This window comes from Blennius ocellaris (assembly GCF_963422515.1).
Source record: "Blennius ocellaris genome assembly, chromosome: 4".
Taxonomy (NCBI): domain Eukaryota; kingdom Metazoa; phylum Chordata; class Actinopteri; order Blenniiformes; family Blenniidae; genus Blennius; species Blennius ocellaris.
The window spans coordinates 6,021,401-6,039,093 of record NC_137653.1 but is presented as its reverse complement, the minus strand read 5'-3'; the positions used below and the strand labels follow the sequence as shown (position 1 = coordinate 6,039,093).

The 17,693-nt window shown below is 38.3% G+C and overlaps 2 protein-coding genes across 2 annotated transcripts; both read right to left on the bottom strand.

The window, feature by feature from the left end:
- Positions 1-4,658: 4,658 nt before the first annotated feature.
- On the bottom strand, positions 4,659-8,731 carry LOC308129437 (guanylin-like; the record flags this gene model as incomplete). Its single annotated transcript, XM_080495379.1, has 3 exons — positions 4,659-4,729; positions 8,195-8,381; positions 8,660-8,731. The coding sequence occupies 3 exons, from the start codon at positions 8,729-8,731 to the stop codon at positions 4,659-4,661; spliced, it is 330 nt and encodes a 109-aa protein (XP_080351505.1).
- Positions 8,732-12,248: 3,517 nt separating this feature from the next.
- On the bottom strand, positions 12,249-12,928 carry LOC308129658 (guanylin-like; the record flags this gene model as incomplete). The annotated part of the gene is made up of 3 exons (XM_080495651.1): positions 12,249-12,307; positions 12,432-12,624; positions 12,854-12,928. The coding sequence occupies 3 exons, from the start codon at positions 12,926-12,928 to the stop codon at positions 12,249-12,251; spliced, it is 327 nt and encodes a 108-aa protein (XP_080351777.1).
- Positions 12,929-17,693: the final 4,765 nt, after the last annotated feature.

Sequence of the window (17,693 nt, the reverse complement as noted above, 5' to 3'; positions counted from 1 at the left end):
TGTTCCGTATTGTAGATTCCTGAATATCTCTAGGTTTCCTCAAGTTTTACACAACATTCCAATGATCATTCAAGAACAGTATTTTTGTCACCTTGAGATATTCAGGGGAGATTTTGAGTTGGACAAAGAGGGAAACGTCTGAAGAGGTCAAAGCTCCAACTATACTTGTAGCATAATAACCTTATTATTAGACCATTGTGTTTTCAGGTGTCGAGATGACCCTGGTGAAGGGCACAAGCCAAACCCACAATGTTAGTCTAATAATAGCTGCTGTGATTCCTCTATATATACTACAACCGGGGTTTTGACCTTTTGTGATTTTGAGATGAAATGTTGCACTGACATAATAAATAACCTTTGTAATGAAATGCATTTGCTTTAGTGTTAAAATGTTACAAAAAGGTGGAGTAGGATCTAACGTTCTGGCCTCACAATAAAAAGACCGGGTTTCAGAAGGATGTAGGTGCAGGAAGTAACAAGCACCAGGTGTTTGGGTGAAGTGAGGGTTTTATTAGTAGTACTCAGGTTTACAAGAGTCAAACCGAGGCCCAAGACACAATAACGATACAACAAAGGAGTGCCAAACAGGTAATGCCCAATACTAACTATACAATGATTGATTTAAGCTAAAAAAAAAAAAAAAAGGCAGCTTCTCTTCTACAAAGCCATTAATGAAAGGTTCAAAGAACACGGTTATCACACAAGTGGCAAAATGGAAACAAAAAAACCCCCACCTAATTAACTCAAATCAAAACAGCTGGTCCCTTCACCAAACTGCTGGACGACAGAGCCTGTTGACCAAAATTAAACTAAGATGCAAATATTGTAAAGATCGGAAGTGGCGCTGAATTCAAAAGATCACAAACTAGTCTAAACACACTCCAAGGTTCTCTGTGCAGACTGCACACCAGTTTAAATGGCCTCAGCTGGTGGGCGGAGCCGAGCCAATCAGCAGTCATCTTCCAATCAAAGTGCTCTACATCAGGACAGGAGGAGGAGGAAGTCGGTGAGGAAACCTCTGTATGGTACAACACATGGTAACAAACAGGGCTGGATGGATGGACGCTAGAAAAAAGAAATGAAGCAATCATCTCCCAGATTAGAACTCAATAATTTGAGTCTGATCAGATGTGCTCTGTCAAAACACTGTGATGAGTGTGTAAAGGTCGCTGTCAAAACTCTTAAGCTACTTTGGGAACTTTCAGGATCCACATAAAGTTGGGCCTATAATATCACGGTTCATTCCTCCAACTTGGAGACAGGGGCAGAACAAGACACGGCGCATTTGTTAAATCCCTTCTCCGAGCAGCATTTTGTCAATCACAGCTTAGAAAGTTTCTGTTCAGACAGCCTTAAACTTTGTATTCCTGAAACCCAAATGTGCACGAGGCTTTACGGGGTGTATGATTCAGTTTATATCATTTCTACAGCTTGTCAGTGTCTTTAATCTCACAAACAGAGCTGCTAGGAACAAACGCAACAGTGTGTTTTTTTCTGCTTTCACATGCCACTGCAAAGGAAAAGCACATTGTTCAGCTCAGCTAAAACATCAAGGTGAGTATATAGGAAGACAGATGGTTTGCTTTTCATGCACCCTCATCCTATGCATCCTATTCAAGTCCAAATACAGTTTTGTGTTTCACTTCCTGGCTTTGGCGTCATGAGTTGGTCTGTTAGAAAGGCAAACTTTCCCACAAAAGAAAAGCAAGTTAGACGGTCTGGGAAATATGAAATGTGTGAGAATTTGATGGTGAGTTTTCATGGTTACGTATGTTCATTGGCCCTTATAGAGCCTTTCAGTGTGTCCTTCCATGTTAAATGAAAAGGCCCCAGCAGATTGACCCTGAGCCAGAGGAGACGTACAGCTCAGGAATTGGAATTGTTTCTTTTATCAGCCTTAAAAAGTAAAGAAAAAAATAAACAATGTTATTCAGAAGAAGTCAAGGAGTTGAAGGATGTGTGTTTTCTTATGGCTTCTTGAAACAGGAAACAGGAGCAATGTTACTGTGACCTCTGATGTGTCATGGTGCACTCCTGAACACGATGGACGTTTTTTTGTCGGGGCTGTAAACTGCAACATGGAGATGAGGCTAGTATGCAGAAATGCGGAAGGTATTATCATAGATAATAAGAAAAGCATGCTTTGTCCAAAAGGCTCCTAAGTAATTGATTATTTTCAATTACCTGTGAGACTGGAGGTCAGTCCTGCAACTCAAAATATGCAGAACAAGCTGCAGCCACATGGAGAAAAAGAGCAAATTCTATTGAAGCTGACAGAATATAAAACATTTATAAGTATTTTGAAGTAGTAAATGTCTTCTTCTAAACTTTTTCAAGCCTTCCTATTGCTATTTTGCATCAGTGACTTGATGAATAGTCTTGCACAGCCTATTTGTTTATATTTTACAAACACTATGAACAAGCAATATACAGCATCACCATCAAGTTGCAATACGTGGTGAGAAAATATATTTGTAAACTGTGCCCTCTAGTGGACAGGAGACGGAATTAACAGGATGATAATAAAATAAATACACATAGAGTACACAAAGAATATACAATATATTATTTCTATTCTATTAAATTGGTCCAAGTATAATTACTGACAACTTATCCAACTACCAAATTCTAAAGGATGATTATTTTATAGCCTCAAAATCTTCACGTCACAGTTGTAGAAACACTCCTGATTTATTGTAGACAACAGACGGACATAGAGTGAACTTCTAAATGAATATACTCGGAGGTAAACGAAAAGAGGTCATTAAAGATATGACTACTGTTTTATATTCAACTCAAAATGAAAATAAAACTTCGGGCTCGTCCGGGATTTGAACCCGGGACCTCTCGCACCCTAAGCGAGAATCATACCCCTAGACCAACGAGCCACACGACCAACCCTAATCAAGATATGAAATCATAGACAAAAACTCGTAATGACCACGTCGATTTTATGAATGGTTAAATCAGCCACGTCGAATTCCAACAGGAAACCGTGGTTGAATACCTTTTTCATTAACAAAACAAAAATCTTTTTCAATCACTCGCCATAACTTTCTATTTAACGCCTTCAAATGAGCACAAGAGGGCGACATTTATCAAGGACGAAAAAAGGAGCAGTAGCAGTCAAAGACGCATTCATGCAGAGGATAAACTCTTTTGTACTTCCGTTTTCGCTTTTTAGCCCGAAACACTGTAAGTTTCCTAAATTAGAGATATTCACAACACGCAAAGCATATAATCTCCGTTTGAAAACACTGGTGTTCGTCCATCATTTAAAACACATTACACTTGAGAAATTCACCATGTATTTGGACAACTAAGTGCAGACTGCAGCCACAAAATCCATAATTTGTCATTATTAAGTTCTTCATGACTTCCAATACAAGACTATAATCAGTGTATTCAATTATTTATATTGCATATGAAGCATCCACATTAAAGTTTTAAGGACATGGTTTAACAGCAATATATGTAGGCTACAGTGATGGTGAGGCACAGATCTGATTCCATCAAAATCTGTAACAACAAGCTGTATTGTGTGCTACTTTAGCGTCCTCAGAAGTTAGGAATTTGTTATTCATTGTACAATGATTATTCATCCGTTTAGAGTGAAAATTAAGAGCACCGCCCTCGCTTTATTTTATCTCACTCTTTGTTGTTGTGTCTTCTTTTCTGTACTCTGACGGCAACAGTAACGCGTTACTGTCAGAGTCGACCATGTTGCTTGTTTGTTATTGTCCTGTGAACTCTGTAAAGTAGGAAATGGTACCTAACTAATTTGAAACTACCATCACAGCATTATTTATTTATTTTTATTTATTTATTTTTTGGGGGGTATAATTCAATTGAGGGTTGTGTTATTACATTAATTTCTATTTTTGGTTTGCACAATTCATTACCCACTGAAAAAAAAAAAAAAGTAAAACATTACCTTTACAACTATATTATTCAGCCACACAAATACGCACACTAGCCACGGGGACTCTGAAGCTGTAATTGCTGTTGTTTTTCACCTCCATTTAATCAGGCCATTAAATCTTCCATTAAAGCTGCATTTCCAGCAGATTTCTAGGTCAATGGGGTCAATTTAGACCAATGTGTGCAGAACAGGGTGGCTCTCAGTGATGGAAAATTTGGCTTTGGTGATGTCTGCTATCTACATGTGACAACTTTGATGACTGTAAAACAGTTGAAGTGGGAGGTAGGTTGTGATGCCAGAGGTAATATAAATTAGTGTCTCTGTCTGTTCATCTGTCAAAAGGAATTTCAGCCCATCATGTCAAAGTCATGTTAAATTACTGCCACAACCACAAAACTCAATACACTCACTCAGAATTGTATTTATTTTTTTGGACGGGGAGGATTTTTAAAAATCTTTATTGACAAGTGACTACATCAAGACCAATCAACAGATAAAAAAAAAATAGGGAATAAGTCTGGCCATTACACAACTTCTTTCCAAAAATCCAGTATGTTCACTGCTGAGACATGTTGCCCACTGGGCTCGGCTGCTGGGTGATAGGGCTTGCTTTGTTCGGTTCGTGGATGTCTCATGCATAGAGATGTGGAAAAAACAAAACAAAAAAACAAACTATAGAGGACGATGCCCCAGAGGGTCTCAGCCAACATGGTTATGTGTATAGCAGATGGCAGCCTCACACCAAGCATCCATAGCAGGAGGGGTAGGCACATATTTCACAGGGATCTGCAGGCGTGATGATATACACTACGAAGCAGAAAAAGAGTGGAAAGATATTAAACAACATTCATCTTAGCTGAAACTCATTTTGTTCTCAGTTTCATGCAATGCCGCCACCATCAGTGATGATCGGGGGCCGGTTCGGTCTCGGTTGGGCAACAAGTGTGTCGTCTGTGTCCTTAGAGGTTTTTAGGGCCCTCGGAAGGACAATTTGTTCAGTTTTTCACGGTCCACATATCACACATTATCATCCAAATTGAAAAAAATATCATATTCACATAGGGACTGTTTGAAGAAGTTCACTGAGGCTGGATATGACTGTATTTATTAAAGCTCTCTTTCTTTTTAAACCTTAGAAAGTGAACATGCCTGATCACTTGGTCATGTCAGACTCGGGAGACACCATTCTGCCCTCCACGTGTTTCAATGGAGGTAATGGAGAGGGTCAAGCATGCGCTTGAGCGACAGATGGTCCTTGAGATTTGTCCACACAATCAGCCTTAGATTCTTCACGTTTTTGGGAGTTCTTGCTGGGGGGCAGGGATGAGCCTCTCCTCCAGGTACCAGGGGATTCTGGCCTCCTGGAATCTGTGCTCTGCTCCTCCACTGGGCCTCTCACCATTCCAGGGTGTTCTGTGACACCAACCTCCTCTGTTCCCAGAGGCGGGGGCTCCATCTGCTGTGGCTTTAGTTCGACGCAGCCGACGCATCTGAGAGAGAGCTCACCAGACGCTGGTCCAAATCCCAGTGTCTAAAATCATCAACGGCTCTGTTGAGAGGCTTAAGCTTCCTCAGACCTTGAGGAATCACCCACCCTTCTATGTCAGCCATCTGAAACCTGTACGCTCCAGCTTTCTGGCTCCTCCATCACCTCTCCTCCTCCTCCTCATCCGCACATCTTGGAACTACAACCAGCATTTAATTATATCAAAAAAACTGGTGGCTGTTTGCCGGATAGGGCGGAGACTGCGGTACCTGGTGGCCTTGACGAGGAGTCCTGGAGGACATTCTTGACCCCCAAGTCATAGCTGACCTCCATTGGATATATCGAGATGAGTCTGGGCCGTCAGGAGTTGATCAGCAATGATGTATAGGTGAACATTAAAGGACACTGGATTCCATTAAAAGTAAAGATATTTAAACAAGAAATTAGATGTATTTGTGTATGTTGTAGCCCTCTTTGTAAAAGATATGACTGTAAAATTGGTTTGCATTTCTGTAGCTTTATAGCAGTGTTAAAGATGGGAAGTATAAAATCGACTGACCAACTAAATATTTATACAATGTGGAAATAGCATTGTTGGGCCTTTTACAGAAATCCATTCAGAAATATATCATAATTGTTCATTTCTTTTACCTGGTGTGTGATAATGATCCATTTTAATCTACCTGATAGTTCTGTCACCTTTAAATGCCACAGAGTCTTTATATGCACTGACTCTAAAATAATTACAAAAAAGTATATACATATATATATATATATACATATGTAACAGTACAACTTCACTTAAATCATTTAGCTTCTCAGTTGCTGCTAGGCATATTTTCTTATATCAGTGCAGAGGTGAATTCCAACCTTTTGTGCATTAATTAATCAGCTGCTGGATGTCTTGCTTCAGATAAGAAAAAAATCATTGTGCTGCTCTATATTCTCATTATCCATAACAAACTTCATATTGGGCGGCTGATTTCTACAAAACTGAAAAAGTAGTGAGCCTGCAGCAAACTGGCTGATGTGTATGATGATGGTCAAAAGTTTTCTTTTTAAAAAAAAATCCCCATTGACTGTTAAATCTCTGCTTATCTTATAACCGCCAGCAGATGCGTAACGATGTAAAGCGCTTTAGGACTGCACAGGCAGTTCAAAAGGTCTATATGAGCGACATTAATTTACCATTTATCATTTAATTTGTTCCATTTGAGTGTGCGAGTGCCAAAAAGCAGCACTGCTATTCAGGGAAATTACTCTACATTGCCATTTTGTGGGGAAAAAAAAAAAAAATCCCCATTTCTTTTTACATTTACATCACTTTCAGGAACAAGAGCACCCAGATCTGTGCATTATAAATAGGGAATTTAATGACTGACAGAGCAAGGACTTATCTTAGAGGCAAGTTTTAACAATCACTTTAGCAATCCTAAGCCCAAACATTCCAGCTATAGTGAGCAAACACAATAGTGGCGTCTCCACTCTATACATAGAGTGTTCCCAGAAAGTTACGTTTTCCTCTATTTACATGACGGTGGGAGCTGTTTTTATAAAGTTGTGTTGTTGTAAGTGGCTTCGATCCACCCAAAACGCAATGGAAGTTTAGCATTTTTACATGAAAATGTCATATGAAAGGCTTTTTTTTGGAAGAAAAAAAAAGTTCCAGAAGCATATTAATGTCAGCAGAATTCCACTGATAATAATCAACAAGAAATGTTCCAATTGCTCCAGTATGCTAAATATAGCTGTGCTTTTACTTTTTCTAAAAAAAAAAAAAAAGTTCTTTCAGAAAGTGTCTTGCTTTTTTGTCCTTGATGTTGTTGTTTTTAGATTTGCATGATTTAGATCATACAAAATCTGAGGATTTAACATTAGCATGTCAAATTTGTATCACTGTGTAAACCGTTCTCTATAAAAACACAATTTAAATATAAACAATCGTGCTGCTAATAATAACAACCCTAAATCGCTTTTGTAAAACCTTAACCCTCCATAATTTTAGAGAATAATCTTGTGACAATAAAATTGTGCCAAGTGTGCATTCAATAAAAAGGCAAATCAGTAAAATGAAATAAAAGGAGTAAAGACAGTTTTCTCAGAGGTTTACCAGGACAATCTTAATGAAGTCAAAGCACTTTGTAAACAGTTTTCAGTGTAAATATTAGGTTTCTACATGTTTGTGTATTAATGCACTTTTTTTCTCCAGTTTAAGATTTGCTAAATACAACAGCTGCTGAGGGAGATTATGTTGTTTTATGAAAAGTGAAGCTGTGTGTGACATATTTCAAAATCTTTACATCTCCTGTGGGGCCAATGCCTTTGTGCTATTATTGGATAGCGGAACAGGAAAGTATTGATTGACACACACACACACACACACACACACACACACACACACACACACACACACACACACACACACACACACACACACACACACACACACACACACACACACACACACACACACACACACAGCCTGCTTCAGTCACTCTGTGACTTATTGACAGTAACAAAATGCCAAAAATACCAATCATGTTTATACATTATTGATTGATGACGGAAAATATGAGACATTATGGTGTGATCAAACTGTCTTTAATTTTTTGGGGTTTAAAAATTTGCTTTAGTGCTGCGATCATATTATGACTGAATATCCAATATTGCACCAACATAACTGCTTATCCAAATATCACACATTGAGACACGCAGTCAAGAAATGAGCCGGTGTTTTGATTTATATGTCAGCATCAGACGGAGCCCCGGGAGGAACACGTTCTTACCTAGTCTTGACAAAACAATTCCAGCTCCTTTAGCCTGGCACACTGGCTGAAACACCTGTGGTAGCAGAGGGTTGGCGCACACAGCAGCAACGCTCGTCTCAGAGAGACCGGGGCTGACACTGTCGTCTAAATCCATCAGCTCCTTCAGCTGCTTCACTGCCTCCAACGGGAAGCTCCTGTCTCCAACCTGGAGGGGGAACGACGGGAGACGGTTTCAGGCAGGCAGAGAAGGGACATTTGAACCCTTTTGAAAAGAGAAGAACGAGCTTTTGTAACAGGAAGCCTCAAATATTTATTTATTGGTGTGAAACACATGAATGGACTGGTAATTATACATAGAAGCAGAAATGAATCGCAAGAATAGCAAATAGCAAGAATCAAAAACAGAGAGAGCGAAAACAATAAAAGAGCCGTGTGTGGGTGTGTGCGTGTCAAGCCATATTTCTAAGAACAAGCTTTACTCACCTTCACCTGCACACTCAAAGCTCCAGTGCACAAACAGATCGCCAACACAAGGCCAACACAGAGCGCTCCCATGTTCAGATGATGCAAGACGTTGTTCAGCCCAGAGTTGTGTTTCTCCTGTGGTCACTGTATATCTATGTGCCCTCTTGTAAGGATTCGAACTGAGCAGTTAGTGATTTATTAACAAACAGAACTCAGTGTGAGGAGAGTAAAGATAGGAGCCCTGATCAAAGATAACAACAGCCATGTAAGGGAATGTTTTGAATCTTCTCTATGGACGAGCCACATTGCTGTAATGCATTTACAACATCCACGTGCGCGTTGTGTCCTCTTGACAGGGTGAAAAATCATTCTAGACTTTGGGTTGAACGCCAGCGGGACCAATGCCTCGGCGGCACTTTACAAACACAATAAAACACCTCGTCTCTCTCTCACAGATATTCATCACAAGCCGTCAGATAACAGAGTGGCCCCACATAAAGCTGAGCTAGATAGGTCACTTATTTCAACAGCTGCTATATTTACAAAGGATGGCACATCAGGATAAAGGTAGCAGTTTCTTCACAGTAAAGACAATCTAAAAACAACAGTTCCTCTGTGTTTAAAAAGTTGGAATCATTTTTCACAAATTGTAAAGGTCATCGCAATCCTTCATCCATCGTCTCAGATCCGCCGTACCGGATGATTTAAAGTCACTTTTGTTTACATGCTGTAAAATGAAGTAAGATTAATAAGGCCATATCATGAATGTATTTATCTTTTCTGATGTAATCAAGTGAGTAATGATGTTGCTTACTTCTAATCTGACGGGCAAACTTCCAACAGCATGAAACAATATCCGAAAAACATAAATAAAACAAAGATTTACTAAGATTTAGACAAACAAAATGAGGGAAGCTGAGTCAGGCTGAGAGAAAAGGTCGTTTGTAAGTGAATCATTTTTCTCAATGATTCCCTGTGATCTGTCAAAGGATATAAGATATTGAAACACTCACATATGCAGACACACGTGAAATATCAGTCAATAAAAAAAGTAATAAGTAACTAGACCAGCATTGTTTGGAAAGAAAGAAAAAAAAATCTGCACCCATTTTCCATTGACATTTCTATAAATAGGCATTATGTAACTTTTAACTGATGGCTGGTGTGTGTTTCAAAACGCTTGGGGCACACGCCGTCACTTTTTAAAGTAGAAGCTTATAATGGTTTTATGTTCACACTTGGAATTCAAGAGTTTGTTGTCTGCAACGGGAAACATCAGAGAGAAGTTGCCAGAGTTAGGTGGTGGCTTCAGTTTGTGTGATATCGGTTTGACTCCACGATGGAGCCCTTATCTTTGGCATGAAAGCCAATATGTTTGAGGTTTGTTCACTTGATTGTGAATATAACATCAAAGGATGCTGCTTCCTATTATATACAAAACGAACGTGAGGTACTCAAGTCAATAAAAGTTTTGTTGTGTCAAGGAATAAAGGTGAAATATGGTCATTTCCACTCGCATTAATCAACCAGAACCACAGTTCGCGCCCTCGTGGCGTCTCATTATTACTTTAATTATGGAATTTCAGGCACCAAGAGCGTTGAGGACATTGTCGATGCAGAAGTGGTATGCAGTGAGTCCACTTCTACTCTGGACTGACTAATGAGCTGGGTTGACTGCATGAAATAAATTATTCACAGTCGTGATCATTGACATTCTGTGCTTTTGAGTCTGATATGAAGGTGAAGGGGGCTTGACGAGATATGTGTGTTGTGTTCCAGAGGTATAGGCCAAATGCTCCAGAAATAACTCGTGAAGTGGATTGGAAAAAAACAATAAAGGCAAAAAAAGAAAAAGAAAAAATTGCAGGTTTAAAGGGGGCAGTAGCATTAGCCCTGCACACACAGGCAGGACTCATCAGGGTGTGGATGCTACGCAAACTAAACATGCTAAATAAATGGACATTTTGACATATATTTAAATGAGTATTTGTCATTGGTGCTATATAAGTAACACTGAATTGAATTAACTTGTGTCAGCGTTTATCTTTAACCTTATACCGTGTGACTGAAAGATCCGTCTATCAATGCATTGTCCTTTTCATCCCACTTGGGGTCAGGAAGTTGTTTTTTTAATGGTCAAGGTGAGACACCCTCTGACCGTAATCTACATCTTGCCATTAGTGGGAAGCAGAATTCAACACTGGAACCATTTCTTTAAAAAAAAAAAAAAAAAAAAGAAGCTCAACAAGAGTCTCTAATCACATTCATTGAAAGGGATATTTGCAGGCAGAAACATGGAGGATTGATATATTTTTGTCAGATCTTGACATCAGAGGAGAATACTGTGCAATTATAGACTCATGAAACGCTTTTCTCTCTCTAATAATCGGCATCGAACTGTGACACATAGTATCTTTCATGAGCTGTTTAAATTTGTATTTTGTAAATGTGGAATAGATGTCGGTATTTACAGTCTGTTTTTTTGCCTTTGCTGTTAATGTCTTTAAGTATTCATTCAACAGATGAGCGGCTCAATCATTTTGCTGAAGCATACCAATTCTTTGTTCAGCTGGATGCATAATCAACATGTTCTTGATTGCCATCATGTTCGAATTAAATTATTCAGCTTGTGGAATACATTTGTAAGAGGGCCTCTAGAAGGCCACTGTATACAAAAAGGCAGGGTATTGGAACTGGACATGTATAATCTCCCTGAAAGATGAGGGTGCTTATCACAACAACACTGTGTACCCCCAGTCAGTAAAATGCTATCAATTTATATGATAGTTTAAATTTAAGGATGTATTTTGAGTATAGACCCTTGAGTATAACATGTCCTTTGGTTTTTCACAATATCTACTTTTACTACACTTTTATTCCCCATGTGTCCGCACCAAAGGCGACTAAGACAACAAAGTTCTTTTCCATTAATGATCCAAAAACCAGTAAATATGATTGACATTTTCATCTGGTTACAACAGACGCGACACATTGTTGTACATTAACATCTGTTTCTGACGTTTTTTCAGGCCCGTATTACATTTCCAAGCCATAATATGCAACGGAATATTCTTTCTCCAGCTTATAGTGTATGAACATTAAAAAAAAAAAAAAGTGATAATAAATGAAATCAGAGGATGAAAAATCACAATGCATGATTTATGAATGAAGGCTTTTTATTCAAAAAATGTTAATAAAAAAGAAGATACTTGCAAATAAGAAAATGTTGGTTTAAATATGTAATGAAAGCAAGGCAAGGTTCAAATGTAACAAACAAATATAAAGTCTCAAAATATAATGTTTCATACAGAACTGTAAAATAAAATGGCGAATGTACTACAAAGTAACAGTTTTCAAAACATTCCTAACTTTGTGTGATTGTTTCTTTTTTTCTTAGTTATTTTTGTTTTGGTTTTTTTCTCGACATTTTGGTCAATTGTGACTAAAAAGGGCCGTTGGAACTGAGACAGAACTTCAAGGATAAAGTCCTCGTTGCATCATTGCAGGCTAAAAAAAATAGTCAGTAGTTAATATATCTTTGAGGGTTAGATGAAAATTAATCACAAGTCTGAAGCTGAGCAAGAAGTGTGGGGTTTGTCGTGTCTGTTCAGCAGCCAGCGCAGGCAGCAAAAGCGCAAATCTCGCAAACGTCCATGGGAACCAGAGCTGAAATGAAATGAAAGACGACACATCAGCTCTGCAGTCACCCGAAGTATTCATACTCATCCGTAGTCATGTCATGTTTTTCTTAAAAGTTCAGACAGGCTGTTAAAATTCATAATCCTCTCACCTAGTCTGGCGAGTGATGCAGATGCTCCTCTCTGCTTGCACAGTGGCAGAAACTCCTGCGGCAGCATGGGGTCAGCGCAGAGGGAAAAGGAGCCTGCCCTCATTCTCGGATTTTGTTGTCCTGTGACGTAGTAGCTCTCCGTCAGCTCCTGAAGCCTCCTGACGGCTTCAAGTGAGAAAGACAATCCATTCTCCTGCACAGAAAATGGGTAAATAGTGACATTAAAACCCCTCCGCTGAACTCATCGGCTCTGCCTGCTTGTAGATTTATTTATGAGGTTGCATACATATGAAGGTGGAATTTACACAAGTTTACAACAGTCTGAGATTAGCCAGAAAACATAGATATGCAGGCTGCACAGCTCCCTCTTCTAAACGAGCAGAATGTCATCATGAAAACAACAGTCAAATCTTGAAACTCACTTGGACTTGCACGGCTTCAGAGGTGCAGCTGATGGCCAGGACCAGAAGAGCAACAGTGGCGATCGCGGCCTTCATTGTGATGATGATGATGATGGTGATGCAGATAGCAGTTTGCCTTGAAGTGCTCAGCAGGTGCTTGGCTCGGTGTGTCTGCCTTCCCTCCGTCCACAACCCTTACCAAAAAGAAGTATACTTCAAGTATGTAATATCAAGTGTACTTAAGTATACATAGTATACTCTACCAAGTATACTTATATTTGCACTAGAAGTTTACTTACAAGTATACTCCTTGGGACTAAATTGGCCCACTTGTAGTATACTACAAGTATACTTTAAAGTATACCAAAAGTATACTTAAAGTAATCTTTTAAGTTTACTTGTAGTGTACTTCTGATATGATTGAGTATACTTTTATCTTTGAAAGTACACTTTTCAGTATACTTAAAGTAATCTTTTAAGTTTACTTGTAGTATACTTCTCTCTTTGAAAGTATACTTTACAGTATACTTAAAGTAATCTTTTAAGTTTACTTGTAGTATACTTCTCTCTTTGAAAGTATACTTTACAGTATACTTAAAGTAATCTTTTAAGTTTACTTGTAGTATACTTCTCTCTTTGAAAGTATACTTTACAGTATACTTAAAGTAATCTTTTAAGTTTACTTGTAGTATACTTCTCTCTTTGAAAGTATACTTTACAGTATACTTAAAGTAATCTTTTAAGTTTACTTGTAGTATACTTCTCTCTTTGAAAGTATACTTTACAGTATACTTAAAGTAATAATACAAGTTTACTTGTAGTGTACTTCTGATATAATTGAGTATACTTTTCTCTTTGAAAGTATACTTTACAGTATACTTAAAGTAATGATACTTACAAGTATACTCCTTGGGACTAAATTGGCCCACTTGTAGTATACTACAAGTATACTTTAAAGTATGCCAAAAGTATACTTAAAGTAATCTTTTAAGTTTACTTCCAGTGTACTTCTGATAAAATTGAGTATACTTCTCTCTTTGAAAGTATACTTTACAGTATACTTAAAGTTAAACTTGGTATTACTATTACTACCAATACATTTCAAGTCCACTACTTCGTGATACTTCACCTTTATGCTGAGAAAATAAAGTTAAGAAAGCAGCAAAGCAATTTTGTTTACATTTATTCAACATATAGAGAATTGTAGAAATTGAACATTATAACAACAGATTTGTTCAACAGGAGGAAACAAACTTGAGAACACAAACTATTCTGAACATGTTTTAATTGTCTGTTTTAAGCATTTACTTGCTTGCTTGTTGATGCTTTTTTGAAGTTTTCGTTGTTGCATTTCTTTCTTATTATTTTTCTCACATCTGGAACGCTCATAGATGGAAACTTGGACTGAGCATGCCCTGTGAACACACACACACACACAAAGAAATGAACACTTGTACTGTTAGGTGAACTCTGACACCACAAAATCTTAACAGTTCATACTTCAATTAATAATACTGATGTGAATCATTTTTTTGAATATCAGATTAAGCAGACTTTTAAAATTTGATTGATCACAATAGATAAGTTAATTTTGATGTAATTAATTAACAATAGGTAAGCATATAATGCTTTAACTGTACACCCATGATGGAAAAAGGTATCGATTGTCAAATATGCAAAACAAGCAGCAGGGTTTATTAATTTTAGACAAGACTTCTATCTTTTAACACTTTTCTTTATAGCAAGTCAAAATGTCTGGATGTACAAAGTTAAAGTTAGTGCACTTTGAAATGCTTAAAATGGTCTTAGATTTTGTATGCAATGAAAGAAACGTGAGATTTCCATCAGAAAACCATCCATTGGTACTTTTGATATATATGTGTATACGTTTATAAATAGTCAAATAATAAAATAGAAAAGTGCAACTATTTTAGCGAACTCCTAATATTGTATCATTGATATTTTCCTGACGACCTCCAGAAGTCCACATGGCAGTTTGATCCTCCTGGTTTAGACCAGTGGCTCTCAAATTGTGAGGATAACGTCTGCATGTCTCCTGTCACTTCTTCCTGTTCTCGCTGCTCCTTGTACACACAGTGACCAACACATGATTTTATGTGGAAAGCTTTTGTAGCTACTCACAGGTGAATTCCTCACACCTTTTTTTGCTTTTTGCTGCAGTTTTCCTTACTGATTCTGCAGACTTAACCCTTTCCCTCCCGTGCTGCATCAAAACAACAATGGAGAACTAAGCAACGGTGTAACGTGTTAGTACAATTTATTTTGATATTTAAAAGTAGTTAAGTACACTCACCAACAATGGCATCAAGTTTTGCAGCATCAAGTTGTGGCTTGGACTCCACATCTTTATGTGCTGCTGACTGTCTTCCGGTCAAACTTGAGCAAGCGAGCGTTTCTCTGCCGAAGATAAGCACAGCAAGGTCGCCGATATAAACTACTAGCAGCCCCAATAGATTGCCAGATTATTTCATAAATTAAACAAAAAATATACAAATTACCTCCAAAGCTTGCTGTTCCATGAGATCCTTCTTCAACTCTTCAATCATTTGATTTGCAGGACAGGATGAGGATGCTTTTTTTGTCTTTTGCTGCCAAATAGATATTTTGCATGTTAGTATTTGGAAAGTATGAGTGACCGGCCGATATTATCAGCCGATTTTTGTAGTTTTTACGTGTATCGGCATCAGCCAATGCGGGCTGCTGTGTATGTCGATCTGCATTATTTACAGAGGTCTCCACAGGCAGCTCCATGTTGCTGGAGACGCTGCATGTGCAGTCTCAGACCATACAGAGATGACATGAGAGACTCAAAAATCACTTGAATATAGGAAAGATTTACTTTTCATTTTCATGACATGAGGTGTATGATTAATCGGTTATAGAGCTTTGTATGTAGTCATACTTTTTTTTTTTTTATAATGTTTTACCTGTTTTGAATGCCTTTCGGTTGCTCTTTCTCCATCCACTTGCTGTTGGCCGTTCTCTTTCGTTTCTCATTATCGTTTGGTCTTTTCCAGATATCTTCTCCTTTTATGAAGTCCTCTCTCTTTTTACACAGGTCAGTGTAATTGTCTATGAGAAACATTAAAAGAGTGCAATGAGACACAAAAATGCACAATAATGAATATGTCAACTCAAATTTTTCACATGCAAGAAAACGTCACCATAAACTTGATAAACTGTTCACACATATAACTTTAGACAATCATATTGGTATATTTGATTAACTTAAACAGTAAAAATTATTGAGCAATGTCATAATTTTCCCAGAAATCTACATTTATGCCAGTTTGAATGCAATTTAATGCTTTATAATGACATTTAAGGCCTTGATTTCAGCCCAAAAGTGCAATTGACTTGACAAAAACCGTGTAATAAGCCGAATACGCGGTGTTGTAACATATTTTTTTCTGGAAAGGTATTTTACTTAAATAAATATATAAAAGATAAATCATACATATACTGACCGCTGATCATTAAAATCTTCGCTGGAAACGTCCTTTGGCCGTCTTTTTTCCCCTCACGTCCGCCTGTCCACTTGACGTTCAACCAGCCATCTCCATCCTCCAGATTAGGGCACTCGTTAAAAGGTTTGGATGACAGTTGTTTTTGGTCGTCCTCCTTCATCCATTGTATTGGTCCCACCTCTACAGCCTTGTCTTTAAAGTAATAAATAGCATACGCCATATCATGGTTTTAACACACCTATCTCGTCGACGAGCTCCCGTTTTTCTTTTCTTTTTTACTTCACCTGCAAGCGCGCGAACGTTTGAAGGAGCGCGAATGAGCTATCGCGAGATCTCTATGCAGCGAAGTTGGGTCGCACTACGTGTAGTACCGCGAGACTACCGTGTCGAAATGAATGCTGGGAAATGAGAAGGCAGAGAGAAGAAACGTGAAGCGTAATGGAGGATCGTGGTACATTTTTGTAGCGAAATCATGGCAAAACGTTCGGGACCGTACAAGAAGTACTTGGAGGATGGCACAGAACAAATCCCGAAAAGAACACGGAACAGATGCAAGGAAGCAAAGGTAAGTTATGAACGACAGGTTACTGTTGTCTTGCAACTGTGTAGCCTACTTTGTTTTTTACTCTGAAGCAAAGTGAACAAATACGCCCATACTTTTTTTTTAAATTTATGTCGCAGGCTTTTTGTCTAATATGTTCACAAAGTGACCCCCCTCCCCCGAGAAGAAGGCACATGGGCGGGATCTTCATTGTAGACTTGACCCTGGCCGGGCGTGTAGTTCAGTCGTAACCTCGCCTTTGGCTCTGATGCTTATGGGATGTCAATCAAAGTTAGACCCTCTTTAATATACAAGCATTAGAAAGTGTACCTTACGAAAACCCGCCTGGTTTCTTTAATTATACCTAACACATGAGGGGCATGCTTTATCATATGTGTTCAATAAACTTATATTTCAGCAAAGTTAGGAGTCATACTATGCTTTGGGATTTGAAAATATGATGTATAAAAATATTTTATTAGTGTTTGTTTTAATCGAGTGGCTCTGTGGGATTGGTAATTCAAGAAAAACGTTTTTTGCCCAAACTTTAAATATGTCAACTACTAACATTTTGGGTGTACTCTCTTGTCTAGGTCAATGAAGATGGGGGAGATGCTGGTGACAAGCTCTTGTATCCTGGTCCTCCGGGAACTAAAGGAGAGACTACTGATGCTCCTGTCCTTCCGGTTGTGGCACAATTTGACTGGTGAAGCAGTGACTCATTTGCTTGAAATGCTCAACATTGCCTTTCCTGGTTTGATCCCATCCTCCAATTACCTGTTCCAAAAAGAATTTGGAAGCTCATCTACATATGAAGTACACTTTTATTGTG